Source organism: Lactuca saligna, chromosome 9 (genome assembly GCF_052625555.1).
Source record: "Lactuca saligna cultivar CGN05327 chromosome 9, ASM5262555v1, whole genome shotgun sequence".
In the NCBI taxonomy this organism is placed as follows: domain Eukaryota; kingdom Viridiplantae; phylum Streptophyta; class Magnoliopsida; order Asterales; family Asteraceae; genus Lactuca; species Lactuca saligna.
In genome coordinates, this window is record NC_136425.1 from 9344973 (window position 1) to 9370532 (window position 25560).

Consider the following 25560-nt stretch of genomic DNA (forward strand, 5'->3'; position numbering starts at 1 on the left):
ACTAAAGCATGTTAAACATACACATGCAAAAAAATATACAAAAATTACACACGACTTTGACTTGTATCCTCCCCCAAAATAATGAAAAACTCGAAAACAAGGGGTATGAAGCTCACCTTAGGGGCTTTTTTCGTTTGAAGGGGAAGATGATGGAGGTTTTCGGCCTGGAGTGCTCCTTTGGAAAGATTTTTGATACTTATATGGTTCTAGGAGTATAAACACGAAAATAAGGTGGTTATCAAGGATAATCTTAGTATAAGAAGAGACTGAACAACTTGAATGATGATATAAACTTATCAACTTAATGATTCTTGAAGAAGAAGCCTTGAACACACACTCACTTCACATGATTTATTTGCTGAAGAGAGGAAGAGAGAACTATTTGTGTTTTAGAGAGAAAGATTAGAGGATTAAGTGTGTTTGAAATGAAGGGTGAAAGGGAATATGGAGTAGGGTCGGTCGATCCTTGGAGATGAGAAAGGAGAGAGACTAGTTCTAGAAATATGTTGGGTTAAGCAAGGTTACATGGAAATATTATAAAAAATTACATTGTTATATGGTGAATATTATTGAGGTGGCATCAAAGTCAAGCCCCTCCACTTTTTTTTTCTTTTTTTAAGGGGGCTGATTGGATTTTGAGAGGGAAGAAAAGAAAGATTTTGGCTTGGAGTGGAAAAGGTAGCTGAGAACTCCTCAAGCCCACTAAAGGTTTGCGGTTGGCTCGAGTTTTTGGGCTTGGATCGGCCCAAGAGTGGTTTTCGGTCCAATACTAGGCTCAAAGAAGTATGTTAAGCCCGATAAGGATTTTTGGTTTAGGTGAGAAGGCCCAATAAATATTTTTGACCCAATAGGCCCATTAGGAGATTTAATAATAACATGTGGCCCATTAAAACCTAAGAATAATTTTCTCGGCCCATTAAGGGTCTTATGGCCCAATTTGGTATTAAATAAGGATTTTTGCCCCAACTATGGTCCAAAGGCGGGTTTTCGGCCCGGAAGAACGAAGTTGAGAGGTTATCGGTCAATTAGGTTAAGGCCCAAAGTTGAGTGACTATAGCTTATTGGGTTATAGGGCTTACACGAGGAAGTTTTGACTAGAGACACGATTTTTTGATGTATAAATTTGTATTGTATTGAAATTAACTTATACTATACATAGTATTACATAGTTACACCAAGGAACTATGTTTCACAAGGACCAAACCTTAAAAGGCCCCAAATTGACACCCAACAAGGCCCAAACCTTAAAAGGCCCAAAATTGACATATTGGGGAGTACGCCCTGTGTACCAGAGACCTACGCCCTGCGTACTTAGTCATGAAGCACAAATTACAAGCGAATCATTCAAAATTCTAGCATTACGTTAAGCGTACCCCCAACGTACTCGCCAGGGACCCAAAAATCAACATTAATCTCTTAATGGTTAAGACAATGACTTCGAAACTCAGATGTAACCCTAATGAGATGTCTTAACACGTAAATTTGGCAACTTTACCCCCTTTTCATGGATTAATCGGTACAAAACCTTAATACAAACCATCATAAGCACCCTAACTCATGCATGGTCCAACACAACTCATCAAGATGACATTTTTATGAATAAGGGACCTTAAAAATGCCAAGATCTAGCATTCAAAGCTCATGGAGTAGCTCGTACTCACATGGATGACTCTGAGGACCAAAATGAATCCAAAAAATTTCTTAAACTAGATCTAACACCTAAAGCCATCAAGTTAGAAGCTTTTTACCTCCAGAAGATAGATCAAGATGCACAAAGCATGGATCCAAAAGCTCCAAGCAATCCCACCCTTCTCCAAGAAGCTCATTCTTCCTAAAATATCACCAAAATGCATGAAATACCACCCAAAAGCTCAAGAACCACACCAATAAGGACTATAGTTTTGTTTCTACGGTTTAAAGGGATGGAGGCTGAAGATAATATGGTTTGGTGCTGAGTTAAGGAGCTTAAAAAAGGTCCAAGATCCTAAATTAGGGTTTGGATCTAACTGGAGTACGCCATGCATAACTATGGTATGCCTAATGTACTCTAAGGAGTACCTACGACACCTTGCCTACTACGCCTGTCGTACTTCCAAAGTACGCCCTGCATACTAGGCTGGCCCTCAATACTTCAAACTTCTGAATGGCATATCTTCCTCATTCTAAATCTGATTTCGATGATCATTATATCCATGGAAAGGTAACAAGTAGCTCTACACTTCTATCAACTCATCCTTACCTTAAAACTTCCCAAAATAAAATCCAAAATTCATAAAAAGCCCAAGCTGACACTTTACCGATATACCCCCTTGGCTCCAAAACACAAAATCGAACTCCCGGATCATCTAAATTACATTACCTACACCCAAATAGGTCTAAATCTCTCTTTCCCAAAGGTCTTAAGCCTTATGTTAACCGATCTTTGGGTCACGACCTTGAATAATGAAACGATTTGAAATTAGGTGCTACACAAGATGAACAACCATTCAAGGACAAAGCAACCCTAAGATCTCTGAATCTCGGATGAAGACCTTAGATATTTCATATTTCCAATCATAACCACCTTTAACATTAAGAATTCCATGCAGTTGCATAAGCAAAACACTAACTTATTATCTAAAACATACACTCCTTTCCTGCACTCCCAATCGTCAATCCATTGCAAAATCGTCCATAAATACCAAACATCACTCTCATAGTTGGGATATATCAGAGACAAAAAAAAGTTATTGCTCTCGGTTTGCCTGAAACCATCATTTAACAAATGACCTACCTATATCCTAAGAAGCAGACCCTTGGTCTCATCATAAGGCATCCATACCACAACAATCCTCTTACGCATTCCCACGTTATCATACAGCCGCCAAACACCATAGCTAACTAGCCCCATGTTGGGTTTACATCCCAACTCTGAAGATCACATGCCTGCTTTATCTTTCCTTCGAACCCATCAAGTTGGAAGGACATCACCCTACCATGGATAGCGACCTTCCAATCCATCTATTCACCACTCAGCTTCCAGCTGCAATTTGTAAGCTGATTATAACAATTGTTCCCTTATTGAGTCCTGTGACTCAATTCATGGGCTTGAGCAAGGCCCTCGAGACTTCAAAACCAACTAATTCACCTAGATCTGCACCATTCAAACCCAACTGACATGACCAATAAGGCCCCAAACAATCACTAGTCCTATTCTCATGTCTAAACAACCTTAACCTAAAGACTGACAGATACGGAAACATTGCCACGAATCATGGTTTCAAACCATGTTATCTTTCCCAATAGCCATCTCAACTGCCTTCCCCCTCACAATTTGCAAAGCTTCAGTTCGCTTCTCGAACTTGACAATTAGCTTGCCAATGATCCGATCCATGATATCCGACAATACTTCATGCAATATCTGTGAAACCTCAATGGTAATCATTTCTGCATCAGATGAACAATCAACTATGGCCTATCCTAGCCATCAACTCCAGATCCTGAGTTAGATCCCCTCGTAAGCTCCCCATTGAATCGAACCAAAAACGCACCAGAATTCCACAATACACATTGGTACAACCACATGATGGAACTAGCCCTCGAGGTTTTGTGACTTCCTTGCAACGTGTATGGGTCCTGTGATTTCAGTAGTACGGGTCCATAATACCTTCCACGCCTAAGCATATTTCTCTCAAGGATCATCATAACCACCCAACCCAATACAATAACCAGGATACACGTACAACCTATCCTCACTCCCAAGAGAGTGGCTAATTACGCCTCATCTGGTCGGTTGCTCACACCCTACTTGTCTACAATGACACTCCCAAGATGTGACAACCCTATTTTTCCCAAAAGCATTGTAAACACTCGAAAGCTAAAAACAGCGAAATTAACCTCGAAAATAAAGTGTTCAAGTATCTAAGTTGGGATGCATCAAATATTAGATATCATGCCAAGGTTTCCAAAAACATAAAGAACGCTCAAAACCGGGTTATATTGAACAAATTATAACCACTCGTATATTTACGACCCGCCGTTAAAACATTATTGGACGTAAAAAGTAAAATATCAATAAAATGCATTTTAGCCTTAAGTATCTAAACAAAAGTCGTAGATCTCATTGAAAGGTGAACGTGCATAAAAAGATCGCCCAAATTGGACCTCGTATGAAGAAGTTACAAATTTTCAAAGTTTCGTAACGGTAGTAGAAGGCTAAAAACTCGAATTGAAGATCGAGTGTTAATTAGCTAACGCAACCTAAATGAGAGTTGAAGATCTCCACAATGGTAATAAAACAATAAAAAGACAAACGAAAACCGACGTCGAATAAAGAACCTATGAATTTTTAACGAACTTTAGGAGGCCCGGCCTATTAAAAATATATCATTAAAAATAAAGTCAAAACTAGCCGACGGAGTCTAAATGAAAGTTGTAGAGCATAATCTCACCTACGCGTGGATATAAAGAACGCGAAAAACGGAGCTCGTACGCGAAAGTTACGAAATTTAGAAGTCGGAAGCAGGGATTACGCCCCGCGTAATCTGGGAGTACGCCCCGCGTACTAGACCCAGAGTCGAGTCCCATCGGCCCGCCCAAGCTACGCTTAGCTAGACTCGAGTCGTAAGCCATGACGCATTTTTACGCCCAGCGTAACAACGTACGCGCCGCGTACGTGAGTACGCCCCGCGTACTCCAAAATTACGCCCCGCGTATGAGGCAATTCCAGCCTATAAATAGAAAGGTTCAGCTGCGAATTTAAGCACACATTCTCAAACCTCTAGATACTCTCACCCCTTTCCAAGCACCAGAGACCATTCCCTCACCTCGGTTTCCGCACTCGAGCCCCCGACGAAAGATTTACGCTGCAGAGATCCCCGAAGAGCCGACGACGCAACCATTCGCGGTCGAAGTTCTGCTCAACCCTAGCCCCTCTCTTCAAACTTAACGAGTGAGTTCATACCCCTATAATATACATTTTTATCAATATTGTTTTAATATACACTTTTGAGGGGGGGAATACAAGTAAACACACGATTATTATCGTGTGTAACTCAAAGTTTCACTAAATACTCATTTTTATCAAGTAAATCATATGTGATTCATAACCGTTATATGAAATATTTCGTACAGAAAACATAACACAATATCATCTGATATATATTGAAATTAAATATGTTGTTATACGTATACGAATCAAACAGTTTATTTATACTATGAGTACAGGTGTTCATTTATGTCACCACAAAAAGTTACACATTTCATAACATGTGAGCATTACACTAGGGTTACTATCCGAACGAAACGAACTTTTGGAAAAACTATAATAGTTTACGACAAACATTTTTACATGTTAAAAACTTTTTATCAAACTATCTTACATACTTTATGTTTCCTTTAAAACACCATCAGAATCGTATTTCAAACAAAGGTCTTCCGATACTAAAAATTTGTTCTTGTCAAAACAAACTATTTTCAATCTGTTTTATAAACATAATTATAATATTTTTCTTATAGGGTTTTGATACAAAAATAACTTTATGTTAAAGGGCTATTATATCATCAAGTTGTTATTACCAAATGGGAACATACTTTTGAGAAACTATAATGAGTGTAGGGTTCAAGTGATTCATACATTTTACATATACATCTCGACAAATGAAATGCTTTCAAAAGGGGTAAAGTCTTTATTATCGTAAATCTGCTTATACCAAGTAATGTGAGACAATTGAACTTCAACATACTCGTATGTATGCAATTCAAGTCCTGTATTATATATCTTAATCTCTTGGAGAGAGAGCGTGATACTTGTGTATAGATCTATACGGGATTGACAATCCCACACCTAAGCTGTTAGCTACAGCTAGACCGGCAGGCCTGGGGTGACACATGTCATAACAGTTCCAACACCTGAAGAACGTTGTTACAGGCCATCAGGGTCATTAGCATGGTTATAAAACTCACAGAAAAGTATAAAAATAAGATTGATTTACGGAGTTTTCATATACCTTAGCAATTATAACTGTACACAAATCTACTATTTTAGACATGAAAAACATTACGGTAGTTTCATTTTGGGACTTTTAATGTACCATCTACATACGAACACATATTGGATTTTTGAAACAAACATTTAAAATAGTCGAGCCTTGGTAGAAGGCTACACTTTATACTAGTAGAAAATATGGGATTTTCTAGAAGTTTCAAACGTTTACAATTACTTACAAACATATTCGTTGGTACAAACTTCCTTTCAAACAATTACATGTCTTTCTTTACAGCTTTACAAATCAAGTCACATAAATACTTATGAACTCACCAGCAATATGGCTGATACTCGCTTTCAAAATAACTTGTATTCTCAGGATACGAATAGACAGATACGACTACCAGGTTTTGTGAAGACGGAGCGATCAAGACTCATCTTTTATTTCTGAATATTCATTTTTGTAGAATTATACTATGAAAGAACTCAAATGTAATTAAAATTATACTATTAATGCAATGGATGATGTTGTTGCTTGTTTACTACTTAGCATTGTTATGATACATTACATGACGTCCTCCGCCCCAGAACGTTTCCGCCGTTCTCGGTTTGGGGGTGTGACAAAAGAATTGCAAAAAAACATGCCATGAGAGCTACGTACTCCCTAGGCTATCCTAGGATCCACACCTCACCCTACAATCAACAACCAAACGACCCCCATTAGTGCCAGTTAACTATTTCATGAAAACAATAACATGCAACATAAATTAAATAATCTTAGATTAAAAGATTCAATTCTAAAACGGTTGGACTCAGACAAGAGTTGTGTAATAGGACCAAATCCTTCACTTTAAAATTATTTAACCCATGCAGCATGTTACTTAACGTATTCAATTAATAGTTAATTTACACCTGAAAGAGTCCTATAATCAATAAGCAAGAAAACTTTATATGAATTAAGGCATCATATATCAGGCAATTCTATCATGAAATTCTTGATGATCCCTTTCATATAACTAGCATGTTGTTCTAACATAAACATAATATCAAATAATGGTCTGAGTAATTTGGGGTATATTTTCTTGCTCCGGATGATTGTACACATCGCATCCTTCAGATGTTGTTTTTTAAAACAGTTTTGAGAACCATTTAAAAATTTTTGCAGATCCCTAGTTTGATTCTAAATTTACACAAATGTTCATCCAATTCTCAAACCAACAGTGGTGGACCCTCTTAGCGGTCAGCGGAGGCCATGGCCTCCCCGCTTTTGGGTCTTCTAATACCTGCATAATGTATATACATAATCAAGCTGTAAAAAAAAAAAATACTAGAATGACAACTTTGCCCCTCGGTTTCCAAATCATTGCGTATATATACAAATAATATATTAAAGTTATGCAATTTAGAAAGGAATAATCGGTAACAAAATTTTCGGAATATCAGTAACCAAATCAAAACCAACTTTGTTTCTTTATGGATCTGTAAATAAGAAAACTCTATATCTATTAAAATCTATTAGAAAATGCAAAGATCTAATAAAATTTACAACAACTTAACCCAAGCTTTGAGTTTAAAAAAAATGAAAAATGTAAACCTATAAAACCCAATGTTATTTTGGCCACCAGAACAATACTTCATGAAACTCAACGGAAGAACATCATCGCCTGTTAAGACCGTTTCCGCCTTGTACACTTTTCCAGTTGCCTGATTGTTAGGTGAGTTCGTACCGTACACTCTCTTCCCACATCGCTATTCGTCAGAGCCTGGAGAGTGACTTGACCTCCACCGACCGCCCTTCACTCCAGTGCTTAGCTGGCCGCAGACTGCTGCTTTTCTTAATAGAGTTCTCTTCGTTGGTCTCTATTCTAAGGTTCGTAGCCTCTTTGTCTATTTTTTTCTTTCTATCTATATTATTAGTTTTCTTTCCCTTTGTCAATAACACACATATAAAAACTAAATTGTCACCTAGTGATTGTGACGACACCCTTACAAAACTGACAGATGGTATTTATTGAATTAAAATATATAATTTACTCAATACTTATTAGGTCATTATTCACTGTAAATGAATTTTTGGCAGACGGTATTATTAACATATAAATTTAAATGCCTATTAATTGTTATTTGTTGATTTATTTGTAAAATATAAATGATACGTTGTGGTTTTGTTAAATATAATTGTTTGTTAAAATATATTTTTATACTACTATTTTATATTGATATTTGTTATTTGTTAGTAAATTTGGTTGTCTAGTATATATCAACATGAAAAACAATTTATTATTATAGGTTTCTCAAAAGAAAACTTTCAAGTTCTACTCATCATTTCGAAAAACGATCAAAGATTATTTTAGATGAAGATACCCTTACGTGTGATGTCCCTATTACTAAGAACCATTTCAAAAAAACTCATCTTGACATTAGTGAAATTGATCTTATTATACTAGCCAAGATCTTGATTTGTGTAAGCAAATTTATGATTATTATTAGGCGAACTAACATGAACCATGGGCCCTTTCAACAAATATTTTTGTAACAATTTTTATATTAGTTTTCTTGTTTGTAGTTTTGATATGTCATAATTTTGAACAAAATAAAAATTGTAGAAGTGAAGCCCACTAGAGAGAATTTAGGTGGCAGGTTCTTGTTTTCGGATAGGAAAAGGAAGGAAAACGCTTTGCTTCGTTTATTTAGGCCTCGTTTGTTTTTCTACAAAAGTACTTTTTGAGCTCTTTCCCTTCTGGCGAATAGACGTTTCGCAAGTGCACGTATTCTTCCGCAACCTTGGAAAAAGACAAAAGACATTTAACAACTTCCAAAACAAATAGTACCTTATTTTAATTCCGAAGTTTTGATTCTGGCCCCCTAGTTGTAATGTTTGTGTTTCGCCCCTGCAAACCAAGGTTCTGATACCAACTTGTAACACTCTAAAAAACAAAGAATTCCAAAATTTCAAAATCCAACATTTAACATCATGGTTTACAAAATCATTATTTCTAAATCAGAAATTTCCTAAGACCCAATGCCATACAAAAAGAAAGTTGTGTACGATCACGCCTTCACCTTTCCATGATCCTAGGTGTACGAGAAACCATAAACTAAAATTATAAGCCAAAGCATAGTGAGTTCCCCTAAAGTACCACCTCACAAACATATAATCAAATAGATAGCGAGTCTACAACTCCTAATTGGATTTCCTATGGACCACAATCTCTCAGCTGGAATACCCAGCCTACAACCTTTCAGTTGGGATGCCCAATACATAACGGGTCCACAACCATCTGGTTGGATTACCCCCAGCCCACAACCTTTCCATTTGAATTCCCCGATCTATTGACTTACATCACAAAGCACTATAGTCTCAACCCCACCATACCATGTCGACATGTACATAACAAATAGCATATATCCAACAACAGATAATCATATAGCCAGTTAACAAACTAATAGATGTAATTATCTACTGTATAGCAATATCCTATATACCAGGATACATAACAAAAGGGGTTGACATTGGTTCCTTTGACCCAGAAGAACAATGAGGAAACTCACCTCATAGTCTTTCGAATAGCCGAACAATACACTGCTCTGAATATTGCCTCTATATGTCACCTATTCAACAGATAGAGACCAAGGCTTAACTATAGCTCAAAATATCCAAAGAAACCCTTAAGTCAAACTTGGTCAACCTTGGTTAAAGTCAAAGTTAATGGTTAAGGCCCAAAAGTCAATACCCCTTCTTCTCCTTCCTTCTTAAGCACCAAAAGTACCCTTAAAAGCTCATGAAAACTCTCAATGTGGGTTAGGGTTCTAGATAGACGAAATGGCAAATGGAGGTTGAAGAGGGAATAGGATATGAGGAGTTTATGATGTTTATATATAGACCAAACCCTAAAAATTTGGGTTTGGGAATCCTTCACGTACGTCATGCGTATGCGGTGTATGTCCAACGTACTGAGGTTCGCCATAGTACGCCAAACGTACACAACATACGCCCAGTCTATAGGGTCTTTGGCTAAAATCACCAAAATGCCACTAAGATCCAAAATGCAGTCAATTCTCATACTAAGGGGTTAAAAGGTAAATACTTTAAAAATCGAGATGTTACAGATTTCATTTACTTTTGGTATATAGGGTACCTTAATCAAAAGAACAACCATCGATAGTTGTTTAGTGTTTTTATTAAATAGGTTTAAAAGCTCTTTTTACCCCTAGATATTAGAGTTTAATCCATTCTTAGGATTAAAGGGTTTGAATTACTTTGGGTTTATGTGTCTATTTTAAAATTAAGTGTAGTTTATGGGCTTTGATTTCACCAAAAAGAGCAATATAGTTAGGCATCAATTTGTTCCATCAGTATGTTGATTTAATTTTGTTATTTATAGAATAGTTAGAGAGTAATGTTCAACCTTATTTGCTTTATATTTATGAACTTAGGTATGATAGAACAATTTTTTTAGGAAATCAATTGACTTTGAAATAATGAATATAATGTAGCTTTTTTATTATACCAATCTTTGATGATGGATTGATATTCATTTGTGTGCTTATTTTTATATTATCGGTTGGAAACGAAAGAATTTATGTTTAATTTGGATTTTGTTGATGTTTTTGTAAACCAAATAGACAAAATCTTCATAAAAACTAGTTAGTTAAATTCTTTTGTAGACCATAAGGATCCATTTTGTAGTTATTTCTCTTAATAAAAGTTGTCTTTGAATGGCTTTTTTTTCTCTTGCCTTGGGCTAAAATATGTTTGGACCCTCCCTGTCGCTTTCTTATAACTTTGGCATCTCTGGCAACTCTCTGGTAATCTTAGTCGTCGAGTCTTCGGACAACATGAATTTTTCAGTGAGTTCTTTACCCATCAGAAAAAAAAATCGTTGACGACTCTCCCTTCATATCCCCAACAAGTATTCCACGCAACATTAGTTTTGTTTCTATGTAGTTTTATTATATTAAACCATGATGAAATACAAATATATTAAGTTATGGAATTTTTTTATACAAAATGAAGTGAAAATCTCTATAAAAAAATCCTCTGAACTTTGATCCTATTAAAAAAAAATTATACCTGATTTTTATTTATAATTAGGCACAGAAAACATGTAAATTTAAGCGTTAACCGAGTACAAAACATATTTTGCAAACCTTACCGGTATCCACTATTTTGTGCTTAATTGTAAAAAAGAATCATTGATGTTTTTTTGTTAATAGGGTTGAATTTAGAGAATTCCAAAATATAATTTTAAACAAGAAAAATAATAATAATAATAAATGCAACGTCGTTTTAAAAAAAATGAAAATAAACTTACAGTTTAATATGATAAAACAATATATAAAGACTTTTATATTATTAATTTTAATAACAACAATAAATAAAACTAATATATTATAATACCAAAATTAAAATAATTTATAAATATTAATTCCAAGTTCAAACAAATTCATATTATTCGATCACTTCATTATTAGACAATTTTTAATTTTTTTAATTATTTTTTTACATCTCCACCACCTCAAAAGATTACACATTTAGTGCTTAAACTAATTAACTATTTACAATAATGGTCTCCGATGTAAACATTTTGCATATTTGCTAAGAATTAGAGTATTTTGCATATTTGATAAAATTAATAATGTTTTATATATTCGAAAATAATTAACTAACCATCTGAGTTTTAAATGTATAAAACATAAATTTTAAAGAACTAGAATCTTTTGCATATTTGGTAAAAGTGATAATGTTTTACATATTCGCCAATAATTAACAAACCATTGGAGTTTCAAATGTATAAAACGTATCTTTTAAGTAGTAAAAATTAATATATATATATATATATATATATATATATATATATATATATATATATATATATATATATATATATATATATATATATATATTAATTCCAAGTTCCTTAAGGATAAGTAAATCCATATTATTAGACCACTCCATTATTAGATAACTTCAAAAAAAAAAATTCATCTCCACCACCTCAATGCATTACACATTTAGTGTTTAAACTGTTTAACTATTTATAATAATGGTCTCCGATCTAAACATTTTTCATATTTGCTAAGAATTAGAATATTTTGTATATTTGATAAAAGTAATAATGTTCTACATATTCCGAAATAATTATAATTCCAAGTTCCTTTAAGGAACACTAAATTCATATTATTGGACCACTCCATTATTGCACAACTTTTAATTTTATTATTATTTTTTTTTAAATCTCCACTACCTCAATACATTACACATTTAGTGCTTAAACTATTTAACTATTTACAATAATGGTCTTTGATGTAAACATTTTGCATATTTGGTAAGAATTAGAGTATTTTGCATATTTGATTAAAGTAATAATGTTTTACATATTCGGAAATAATTAACTAATCATTTTTTTTTGAAACGGCAAACTAACTAACCTACTCCTAATAACCACTTATGTCTCCACCGAGACTTGAACCCATGACCTCTTCTATTAGAGGATCACTCCTTACCGCTAGACCATTGGCCCTTTGGTAACTAACCGTTTGAGTTTTAAATGTATAAAACATAAATTTTAATGAATTAGAGTATTTTGCATATTTGGTAAAAGTAATAATGTTTTACATATTCAACAATAATTAACTAACCGTTGGAGTTTTAAATGTATAAAACATAATTTTTAAATACTAATATATATATATATATATATATATATATATATATATATATATATATATATATATATATATGTATATATATTCCAAGTTCCTTAAGGAATAGTAAATTCATATTACTGGACAACTTTTAAATATTATTATTATTATTTTTTTACATCTCCACGAACTCAATACATTACACATTTAGTGATTAAACTATTTAACTATTTGCAATAATGGTCTCCAATGTGAACATTTTGCATATTTGCTAAGAATTAGAGTATTTTGCATATTTGATAAAAGTAATAATATTTTACATATTTGGAAATAATTATAATTCCAAATTCCTTAAGGAACAATAAATTCATATTATTGGATCACTCCATTATTGGACAAATTTAAAAAAAAAAAATCATTATATTTTTTACATCTCCACGAACTCAATACATTACACATTTAGTGCTTAAACTATTTAACTATTTATAATAATGGTCTCCAATGTAAACATTTTGCATATTTGCTAAGAATTAGAGTTTTTTGCATATTTGATAAAAGTAATAGTGTTTTACATATTCAGAAATAATTAACTAATCGTTGGAGTTTTAAATATATAAAACATAAATTTTAAAGAATTAGAGTATTTTGTATATTTGGTAAAAGTAATAATATTTTACATATTTGGCAATAATTAACTAACCGTTGGAGTTTTAAATGTGTAAAACATAAATTTTAAGTAGTAACAATTAATGAAAATAATCAATGTATTTTGTTTTAATGCTTTTGAATTCTTGCTCTTGACAATTACTGTCAAATTTGATTTATTTATAATCATAGTTTTGACTTTTTCCATACAAATCTAATATCATTAAGTGTTATAAATAAAAAATAGCATATTTGAATTGTGTATTTTATAAAAAATTTAATCAATTAAAGTTTGATCTTAGGAAACAACCTTTGGAATAGTATATTCACTAAATGGTTTCTAGCCCATCAGTATCTGATATTGGATTCGTGGTTGTTTTTTTTTTTTTAAATCTTTTTTGCTTTTATGTTCGGTAGTATCTTTGTAAATTACTTAGATATAGAGGGGCCTAAAATGACGTGAATGAAAGAATAGTAGATTATATGTGTAACTGTACATGGTCCAGTGATAACACTTTGAAATATTCTTACCTAGTCACATCCTTTACAAACAATCTACAGCCTAGAACCCCGCTTTTGCAGAGTTTCTTCACTAGTTATTACTAAATCTAAAATTAATATTTCATTTTTATCTCATATGAGTTACCCCTCTTCTATTGTTTTAGTATTTTTCTTAATCGTTCAATTAATGAAAAAAAATATATTTAAACCTCGTAATATATTCAGTTAAGTTACAAAAACCGTCAATTGTATTCATTTTGACCATTTTACTGGTAAATTGTTGTTGAACCGATCGCCTACAAAATATAAGGATTTTTTCCCAAATAAATCCAAAATATAAGGATTTTATAAAATATATTATTTTAAAACTTTTTTAATATTATTTTATTTTCTTAGTATTTTTTTGTTTGTTTAAGAGTTTGTATTATCATACATTAATCTTATGATATTTCTTTTTCTAACAGATAATATATGTTATGAAAACTTTTAAAAATAACCGCATTTATTATATTTATGTCTAATGGATTGTATTAATTTACACTAATCTTATAATATCTATTATAAAACATATATTTTTTTCTTTTAAAAATAACCGTTTTTTATGATACTTCTGTTTAATAAATTTGTATCTTACAGTAATCTTATGATATTTTCTGTCTAATATAAACTATCTATTATAAAAATAGTTTTTTCCTTCTAAAAAAACTGTTTTTATAATTTTTTTTGTCTAACTAATTGTATTATTTTACATTAATCTTATAATGCTTTCTTTGTTTGACAAATAATATCTATTATGTAATAATTTTTTTTCTTCTAAACATAACTATTTTTATAATAATTATAACATAGTGATATCTTACATTAATCTTATGGTATTTTCTTTATCTAATAAAAAATATTTATTATGAAAATAATTTTTTTTCTAAAGATAAATACTTTTATAAGATTGATATAATATAACAATCTGTTAGATAGAAATATCATAAAAATAATTATTTTTAGAAGAAAAAAACTATTTGATGATATATATTTTCTATCAGAGAAATAATATATATAATAGTATTAATGTATGTTAATACAATTAGTTAGACATAAATATAATACAAATGATTATTTTTAGAAGAAAAAAATATTCTCATAACATATATTCTTTGCCACAGAAAGAAAATATTATAAGATTAGTACAAGATAATATAAGAAAATATCATAAGATTAATGTACAATAATATACTATGTTTGACAAAACTATTATAAAACGGTTAATTTTAAAAGAAAAAAAAAATATTTACATAATAGATATCATCTATCAGATAAAAAAATACTATAAGATTAATGTAAGTTAATAAAATTTGTTAAATAAAAAGTATATTAAGATAATAAGATAATATTTAAAAAAATTAAAAATCTTTATATTTTGAATTTATGTGCAAAAAAAATCAATATATTCTGTTGGTGACCGGTTTACCGGTAAAATAGTCAAAATGAATGCAATTAATGATTTTTGGGACTTAATTGACTAAAAATAGATAGAGATTAAATCGATTATGAGACCTAAATTGTAACGTTCGGTTCCTGGTATGTATTATGAATTATGAATTACTCATTTTTTGAAGGGACTCGACGAGTTGGAGGCCCCAAACTCGTCAAGAAGGAATGGTATTATTGGATGCAGGACTTAAAGTCTACTCAATGAGTTGAGAGCCTCAACTCGACGGGTAGGGTTGCTAGAGTAAAACCTAATTTTTAGGGCTTGCACCATATTTAAACACTTTATCTGGCCTCAACTACAACCTCGATCACCTCCAAACCTTAGCCACGAAACCCTAACCCGTTTTGAGTGTTCTTGAGCCATTGTTGTGTGTTTTTGGTGATTTTGAAGCTTGAGGAGGAAGAGGAAGTTTGGGGGTTCTAGAGGAAGCAAGTAGATCCAGAGTTTGTGCTTAATTTTCAGTTCATTTGAGGTATAAAGTTTGTACCTTGCCTATTTGTTTACTAGATCTTTTTCATGGGGTAGTTTAGGACCATTTAGAGCATATTATGGAACCATTCATGGATGTAAGCATGTTTTGGGGTAACAACTTCAAATCCAGAGTCTTCGAGGGACTCCATGGCATAAAGGTACCAACTTTATAGCCATGGGAGTCCCATGCATCATATGAACCACTTTTAGAGTCTTTTTGAGCTAAATAACCCATGCATGAATGTAAAGTTTGTAACTTTATGTGTTATATCCACCCTAGGAGGCCATATCTATGGTTTGGAAGCCTTGAATCGACTAGAAACAACTAAACATATTTGGACTTTGTGGGACTCGACGAGTCGTTCATACGACTCGGTGAGTTGGGTCGTGGTCCCCCAACCTTAATTGTTACTGAGCAAACTCGTTAAGTCAAGAAGATGACTCAGCGAGTTAGACGTGCTTATGGATTTAAAGATCAAAGAACTTGACGAGTCTAAGGATGAACTCGACGAGTTAAGAGCAAAATGTCCCAACTGATATGAAGAGGAACTTGACGAGTTCAAGGATGAACTCGGCAAGTTGTGAGTGAAATGCCCCGACTTGTATAAAGGGGAACGTGACGAATTTGTGGAAGAACTCGACGAGTAGGATCGAGACTCGAGAGTTTTATGGACCCAGGAACTTGACGAGTTGATGGACTAACTCGGTGAGTTGAGTCAACCAGAAGGTTTACTTGGACCAGAAGGTTGACTTTGACCAGAGTGTTGACCTTTGACTTTGACCTTTTGACTAAAGTTGACCCTTAAAGGGGTTATAAGTATGAAAGGGTAATTAAAGGAGATTGTTATGTGTAGGAGTTTGAGAGGAGTTAATCCCGGAGCCGAGGACAGTTCAGCTACTTCACGACATTGAGGTGAGTTACCTTCCTGTAGAAGTTGGTTGAAGGCACCGATACCGGCCCACCAATAGTATATTATAGTAGAGATAATTATCTTTGTGATAATTGTCTAGTATACCACTATCTATTATGTATTATATGCTAGTGTGCTATGTTTTATGTGATAGTGGTAGGAGGGGTAGGATAGACCCCAATATCGATTGTAAGGACCGACATGGTAGGTCGGGCACCCATATATGTTGACAGTATATTATGTTATGTTATTATGTGGTAGTGGTAGGGGTGAAATAGTCCCCGTAACCGGTTAAAATAAACCATAGGGTAGGTCGGACACCCATATATGCCTGGTAGGATAGGTCGAGCACCTAGATATGCTTGACAATGGATAAGTCAGGCACTCCGGTATGCCTGACAAAGGTAGGTTGAGTACCCATATATGCTCAACAGGGTAGGCCGGGCACCTAGATATGCCTATCAGTATGTTTATTGTATGGTGTGTGGTATGATGAGGGAACTCACTAAGCTTAATGCTTACAGTTTTTAGTTTTGGTTTTAGGTACTTCTTTCGCGAAGGGAAAGGAGTCGGCGTGGTAGCAACTCATCACACACATGATTTCCGCATATGAGATTTCTTAGGATTTTACTTTGACATTGTTACTATGTTATGACATATTTTTGAGACTTATGATCTATGGCTCTTGATGAAATGAATTAACTTGATGATGTTTTCATCAAATTGTTTTATGAATTGCTATATCGAAAATGAAAATTTTGGTCCGTATTTTGGGGATGTTACATAAACATAAGAAATTTTCAGTAGATTTTAATCAGTCACCAACAAAATATAAGGATTTTTTCGCCAATAAATCAAAAATATAAGCATTTCTTTTTTAAATACAATATTTTTAATATTATTTGTTATTTTATTTTAGTATTTTTTTTTGTAAAACATATTGTATTATCATATATTAATCTTGTGATGTTTTTTATAGATAATATATGTTATGAAAATAGTTTTTTTAAATAACCGTTTTTTAATATTTCTGTCTAACGAATTGTATTATCTTACATTAATCTTATGATGTTTTCTTTCTATAATATCTATTATGATATGTTTATCTTCTTAAAAATAATCGTTTTTTTTTATAATACTTATGTCTAACAGATTGATATCTTGTATTAATTTTATGGCATTTTTTGTTTTTCTGATAGAAAATATCTATTATAAAAATAGTTTTCTTTCTCATTTAAAATAATCGTTTTTATAATATTTATGTCTAACTAATTATAATATTTCTGTCTATAAATATATGATTTTTTTGTCTTCCATATATTATCTATTACAAAATAATTTTTATCCTAAAAATAACCATTTTTATAATACTTTTGTCTAACAGATTAATATATTACATTAATCTTATGGGTGTTTGACCTACCCTAGTAGGATAGGATAGTGAATTGGTGAAGGGTAGGATAGGATAGTGAATTGGTAACATGCTTCACTTTCTTCAAATTCATAACATACGACGATACGATAGTGAATGGATTATATATTTTTGGACATGTTTTCATTTTTTTTTTGTAATGTTGCATTTTTAGTATTTTATATTAGTAAGGGGCTGTTTGGCAGGATCTGAATTTTTAAGATCTGAATTTTTAAGAGGTCTGAATTTCTAAGAGGGTCTGAAATTTTAAGAACTGAATGTTTAACATGCTGTTTGGTTGGGACCTCTGAATTGTTCTGCTGAATTATTAAAATGACCATTTTACCCTTCTGTTTTATTTTTTTAATTAAATTCATCTGTTTATTTAGAAAATAACCTAATAAAAATTCTTAATTATGTATTAAAAAATATATAAACACCATATAAAATTCAAATTTAGCATAAATCAAAATTAAACACAAATCCAAATCAAACATAAATATTTTTAAATCCACAATATCATACTAAAATCCAAATAAAATCCTACAAATCTAATTTCATCCCAATTGATTCGCAATCTGGTCACGTAAATTATCCATGTATTCATTTCCTTGTGAACCCCATTCCATATCGTGTACGTTTTCGACATCATTTTGTCCCCCTTGTGGTTGAGCATTGTTCTCCTCGAACGCCATAAATAACTCATCATGAATATCGCATTTCCTTATGAAATTGTGGACTGCAAAACAAGCAACGACTATATCTCTTTGCACTGAAAAAGGAAAAGGAGCCATTCGCTTTAGAATTGGGAATCTCGCCTTCAAAACACCGTAAGCACGTTCAATAACATTTCTGAGTTGCGCATGTGCATGATTGAATTTTTCTTCCTTAGTTAACGGACGTCGTCGTCGATAGTCGGCTAACCAATACCTCGTGTTGCGATAAGGAGTCATAAATCCACGAGTGTTGGTGTATGCAGCATCGCAAAGGTAATATTTATCTGTACACATCAGTAAAGGAAGTATTATATATAGAAATTTAATATCGTATTTTAGAATAATCTTAAAAAGAATTAAAAACCTGGAGGAGGGAACGGAAAGCCTGAAGTCGGGTTACATGCAACTTCTTTCAAAACTCGCGAATCATGTGTTATATCCTCCCAACCGGCCCATACGAATGTGAACATCATATCAAAATCACAAATTCCTAAAACATTTTGAAAGCATTCACCTTTTCCTCTTCCCCTATAGCGAGTTTGTTGATCAGCAGGCACGACTGCATGTACAAGAGTTCCATCTAGCGCACCTATTGCTCCAGGAAAGATTTCTTTTAGCTTACGATGCCTCTCTGAGGAATTCACAGTTGCATTAGAATTCGTTGGCACTATAACTTCTTTTGCAAAAATCATCATTGCATTTAGCACCTCATGAAAGCATCTATGAACTGTTTCTGTGGAGTGTTGAAACCTTCGTTTGATAATCCTGAACCGTTTATTATGTGCTATAGTAGTTAAGAACATAGCCATCTTTTCTTCAACGCTTATATGCCTACTACTTTGCAACCAATTATTTCGTCTAAAATGATTGCATAAAAGTACATATGCTTCACGTGAAAGACGCATCAGGTCTTTACATTGTGTAGAAGTTCCATGTAACAATTCTTGTGTATGTTGATGACCACTCATTTCCGAATCATTATCAATTGCCCTTCCAATTCTGTTGAATGCTAGATTCAACCAATAGCAACATAGTAACATGAAAAATGCAATTTCTTCATCCGAATCCATGAGCAATCTGTTATTTTGAAAATACATAACAATTATATTAACAACATATAATATAAAAATTCATCAAGCCATTAATATCAAATAATCCAAAACACCAAGTAATCCAAAACATCAAGTCATCCAAAACATCAAGTCATTAATGTCAAGTAATCCAAAAAAAAACCATCTAGTTCAAACCAAACATCAAGTAATCCAAAAAAAAAGCCATCTAGTTCAAACCAAACATCTAGTTATCCAAAAAAAACCATCAAAACATTCAAAAAATCTACTTAGCGAAACATTCCGTAATGTGTTCCAACAGTCTTGACCCAATTCTCACAAATAGCTGGATCAATGGTTAACCACACGTGCCTCTTATCCGCACTTTCACCAAAAAGAGCAACAGCAGTAGTGTATCTTGGATCAAATATTCCCCATCCTAACTTCTCCAATTTTTCCATACACGCATCCAAATTTGAAGAAGAATGCTTTTCCACAAATATTTTAGCAACTGTGGCAATATCTTCCCCGATTTCAAGCAATCTTGAATTGGATGCATCTTTACCCTTATCTTTGCCTTTATCTTTACTTTTATTTTGACTCTTTGTCGTATCCGTATTCTTTCTTTTTTTTGATTGAGCGGATGACTCGTCACTGAGACCTACAGTTTCTTGTTGAGTGCAATCAATGTCATCAAAGTCATGCAAACTATACTGACTTGACTCTTGAGTAGGACGGGGAAGGGTAGAAGTTGGCCCCCAACTATGAATGCCTGTCGCAGTCGCGCCTTCAAACAACTGTGTGCAAAGGTCGGGGTACGGTAGTGGCGTGCGTCTCAAAGAATCCACATGTTTGTTTGACTGTTTGGAACAAATATTTTATTATTTAAAGATGATAATATATTTTTTATAACTAAATAAAATACCTTCGATTCTAGTTCCCATTCTTCTTTGGAAAGATTGAAGGTGTTGGTTGTTGAATTGTACACATTGCCGGTTTTCAAAAAAGCACCAAATTTTGACTTTAGGTAGTCATAGCGGTTCTTCATTTGTTTTTGGTCGACAATGAAGTTATGTTCAATTTTTAATGTTTCAGCAACATTCCTCCAAGATAATGCTTTCAAACTACTCCCTTCCCTTCCATTAATCGTAACTTCACGTAAACAAGCTTCTAGAAACGTTTTTTCTACACCTTCAACCTTCCAACTAATCCTATCCTTCTTTTCTCCCATTGCTTTTATCAATTCAACAAAAAAATGTATGTTTTAACAAGTTCAACATTGCAAATACACATTTTCAACAACAATTTAAACAATATAAAGGCACATTATCAATAATTACTTCAACAAAACAAATGCACAATAGCAAAAGTAATGGATATTTCATGAACATCAAAGAGAAGTAAGAATTCAGCAACAAAATTCCAGCATAATTATCATGAAAACATTAAACATAACATCAAAATAACACTAAAATTCGGCTTATAACATCAAAACTCATCATATAACATCAAAATTCTGCATATAACATCAAAACTCATCATATAACATCAAAATTCTGCATATAACATCTAAATTCAGCATATAACATCAAAATTCTGCATATAACATCTAAATTCAGCATCAACATTCAGCATCAACATTGAATCAAACATAACATCAAATTTCAGCATCAATATTTGATCATACTCATTGAACACATTCAAATTGAAACATATAACATCACTACCCAACATATAACAACATAATGAAGCATATAACATAATAATGGAGTAAAACATCAAGTATTAATTTTGATTTAAGAAATCAGAAATATATAGCATAATAAATTCGATTTTTTACTTTCAATCTTGAAGGGAAAGAAGGAACAGTCGCAGGCGGAAGGAAGAAGGGAAGAATCGGTGTACCGCGGCGGAAGGAAGAAGGAGCAGTCGCTGGCTGCGTCTGTACCGCTGTCGGCGTTGCTGGCTGCGTCTGTACCGCCGTCGCTAGCTTCGTCGGTCGGAGCAATCGGTGGGAGCGAGCGCAAGGCGTCGGAGCTGGAGGGGAGAAAGTCGGACCTGGAGGGAGACGGTATAGGAAGGAAAGAAAGAGGCGATGTCGCTGTGGCGCAGCTATCGGAGAAGACGCCGGAAACAGAGCTGGAGGCGGAGAGACGTCGGCGACTACGTGCGGGGTGGAGGTTTGCTATGTGCGGCGATGAGAAAGAAAATTGGAGATGTGATTTTGAGAAGAAAGAAAAGAGCGAGACCTAAGAGGGCAGCGTCCGTCTTTTTATTTTTTCAGATGTGGATTGAACTCTTAATTTTTAAGAGACATTTATCAAATTCAGAGGGGTTTAATAAGAGGGCACCAAACAAGCCACATTTGAATTTTTAAGAGCTTACCTCTTAATTTTTCAATTAAGAGGTAAACAAACAGGGCCTAAGTTTGTTGAATTTGTCGTTTTGTAATGTTGGATTTTTAATTTTTTTTAATTGTTAAAAGACTAGATTTTAAGTTTTTAAAGTAATAAAAAATAGTTTTTTAGTTCAAAATATAACAATTTTTTTAGCAAAAAAATCAATATTTAGCCTATAAAAAGAGGAAACGGGGACGGGATTGGGGGCTATGCTATGAAAACAGGGGTGGGAGCAGTAACTGATTTTTGGAGCGGGGGCAGGGACATCTATTTTGATCCCGTTTGGTTTCGTTGACATCCCTAAATGTGACGGTGATCGTAGAATCTGAGATGATTATCTTCAAAAATCCCTTTGTAAATGAGATTTTAATACATTTTTATGGTAATGGTAAAATTAAAATCATTTGGAATTTCAATTTCCTTTCAAAACTTGAAAAAAAAAATGATGGAATTCTATTACTAACCAAAGGCAACGCGATGAATAGTACAAGTTCCATCAAGCAATCCCTTGTTCTTCCTCTTTACATTTTCATCCCATTTTTTTAAAACTTTTATAACATATTTGGTCTTATATTTTATTTATAGTCCTTATTATTATTATTTTTAAATACTTTTGGCCTATATTTATAATATTATTTATGATTATGGTCTTCTATTTGCAGTTTCGAAAAATATATTCTCTACTCTATACTTTTTAAAAAACTTTGTAAAATGATAATCCTTCCTTTGTTTTTTAAATTGTCACTCTGACCTTTCCGTAATTTTAAAAACTTTGAAAATTATATTTCCTACCCTCTACTTTTATACACAATTTGATTTTCCTTCATAATTTTCCTTCGTTAATTTAAAAAAAAAAAAAAAAAAAAAAAAACTAATTTTTACGAGTTTATTTTATGTATGTGTCAGTATAAATTTCAAGTGGTTAATATTTCGATGTAAATTTAGAACTTTCGTTCTTTAATTAAAAAAAGAATTTCTTTTTTGTGTACGTGTTGATATAAATTTTAGTTTGTCTACATTTCCATAAATATATATATATATATATATATATATATATATATATATATATATATATAGTGTTTTTGTACTTAATTTTATATATGTTTTCTACGTATGAGTTGAGTTATATATAATATATTTTTGATTAATTGAACTTCTGTTCGTCAACTTTAAAAAATAAATCTTAGTTACTTATCTTTATGTGCGTGTAAATATAAATTTCAGTTTCTTTTTTTCTTACTTCATTTTATGTATGTTTCCTACTTATAAATTTGATCATATATAATACATTTTCATTCAACCATATATATATTGTAGTTAGTTGGTGGTACCATGCTTGTATTTTTATCTACTAACAAATACAACATTATTTAACTTTTGTTGATACAATCATCAAAATTGAACTTACAAAACACAAAGGGCAAAATCCTAGTTAAAATCAAATTCCTTAATTCTAAAAGGGGACAATGACTTAAAATGACAATATATTTTTTGATTTGTAAATATTTGGTTACTGAGTTTTTTTTTGCCCACCTTTCACAATTTAACTTGTTTTTTTCGACATTTAGTCCTTATAATCGACTACTTCAGGTTAAGCCGAAAAAATGACTTAATAGGGTAATATGTTTTTCAGTTTGTATACATTTAGTCCTTAATATCCGTGTACACATTTAGTCCTTATGATCAGTTTCTTAAGATTTGCTCACGACATCCTACGTTGGACAATTATAAATGATGAGTTCTCATACGTGGCTTGTCATTCACTTATAGTAGTAAGCTAATTCACGAATAAGTCAAATAATGTTGGTACCCTAGTTATCTCCTAACAAAAGATGTCTTTGGCTTCGGTTTCATCTATCTCCATAGCAGACAATGATATTCTTTGTCTTGGAAGTGCAAATTCAAGTTGGGAGGAAACAATCGCAAACTCATTGTCTACTATGAAGATAGATAAAAAAAATTCCATAGTGCTCTTTTGTTTTGGAAGTTCAAATTTTTTTAGCGTCTTCCTTAATTATTTTGTATTGGAAGTGCAAATTCGAGTTTGTAGGAAGCAATCACAATGAATCTCGTTGTCTGCTATGGAGATAGTTGAAATCAAAATTGAAAACATATTCTGCTTAGAGAAACTAGGGCACCAACATTATTTTCCCGAGTCGTGAACTATGTTACTGATATAAGTGAATGACGAGTCACGTATAATAACACCTCATTAATGTTTGTCCCACGTAGGATGTCGTGAACAAAATCTAAAGAAACCGATCATAATGATTAAGTGTGTACACAATATATATATATATATATATATATATATGTATATATATATATATATATATATATATATATATTATCCTATTAAGTCTTTTTTCCGATTTAACCTGAAGTAGACGGTTATAAGGACTAATGTAGACAAAAAGCAAGTTAAATGGTCAAATGTAGATAAAAAATACTAATAACCAAAGGGAAATATACATAAAAGTCTCAAACTTTTGTGAAAATTTTCAAACAAGTCAAAAAGTTTTTTTTACAGAAAAGTCCGATTATTTAACATTTTGCCCAAATTAACGAAAAAGTCATTTTTTATATCTGAACAACAAATAACAGATTATGTGATTTTCTCAAAAATAATGAGACTTTCTTGTTAAAAAAAATTATAAGTTTTTTAAAAATTTTTCTCAAAAGTTTAAGATTTTCCTGTAGATTTCTCTTAAAAAACATATAACACAATTTCTCAACATCATCATCCATTATATCATTTGAAGACAAACAGACAAATGGTTTACAATCGTACTTACAATTAAAACCTCACTACAACAATCATAATCTACTCTCTTAATTTCACTCAGCCTAATCTATTAACAAGAACAGAAGAACAAACCATAAAAACTAGAAACCTTAGTTGTTAGTCTGAAGAGATAACGAGAGCAAAAGAAACTGATCGAGTGTAAAAAATGATTCAACTGAACTGCTCCATTGACCACTTTACCCTTTAAGTACTCGGGTAAACGTATCTTTTTAACCGGCGTACAAACCCGAACATATTCAATCAAAAATTGTTCTACAGCCCACAATAAACATTTACATAACACAAGCAGCCCACAAATTACTCAAATAACATATATAGTAATAAATTAACTTACCTTTTTAACCCCTTCAAAATTATGAATGTTAAGTTTGTATCTAACATGTATTTTCAACACTCCTCCTCAAACTTAACATTAAAAAAACATTAACTATTACCAAAAAGGATTAACCAAACCAATTTTATTTAGCAAAAAATTATGTTGCACATAATTTAAAATTTTGGTTAAAATATATGCTCTTTGTTTGGAAGAGCTTATTTTTTCAACTTTCA

The 25560-nt window shown here is 32.4% G+C and overlaps 1 protein-coding gene across 1 annotated transcript; it reads right to left on the reverse strand.

Moving 5' to 3' along the window:
• Positions 1–18490: 18490 nt before the first annotated feature.
• On the reverse strand, positions 18491–19583 carry LOC145018555 (uncharacterized). The gene is made up of 2 exons (XM_078976434.1): positions 19122–19583; positions 18491–19041 (listed from the first exon to the last, which is right to left on the reverse strand). Exons 1-2 carry the CDS (start codon positions 19564–19566, stop codon positions 18599–18601), a joined length of 888 nt encoding a protein of 295 aa, XP_078832560.1. The 5' UTR covers positions 19567–19583; the 3' UTR covers positions 18491–18598.
• Between the last annotated feature and the right edge of the window lie 5977 nt (positions 19584–25560).

Excerpts from the sequence above, each read along its gene's own strand:
- LOC145018555 (XM_078976434.1), bottom strand. The coding sequence starts at position 19,566 with ATGGCTATGTTCTTAACTACTATAGCACATAATAAACGGTTCAGGATT. Across the intron at positions 19,042-19,121 it reads CTTTCCGTTCCCTCCTCCAG|ATAAATATTACCTTTGCGAT; the intron begins GTTTTTAATTCT and ends TGATGTGTACAG.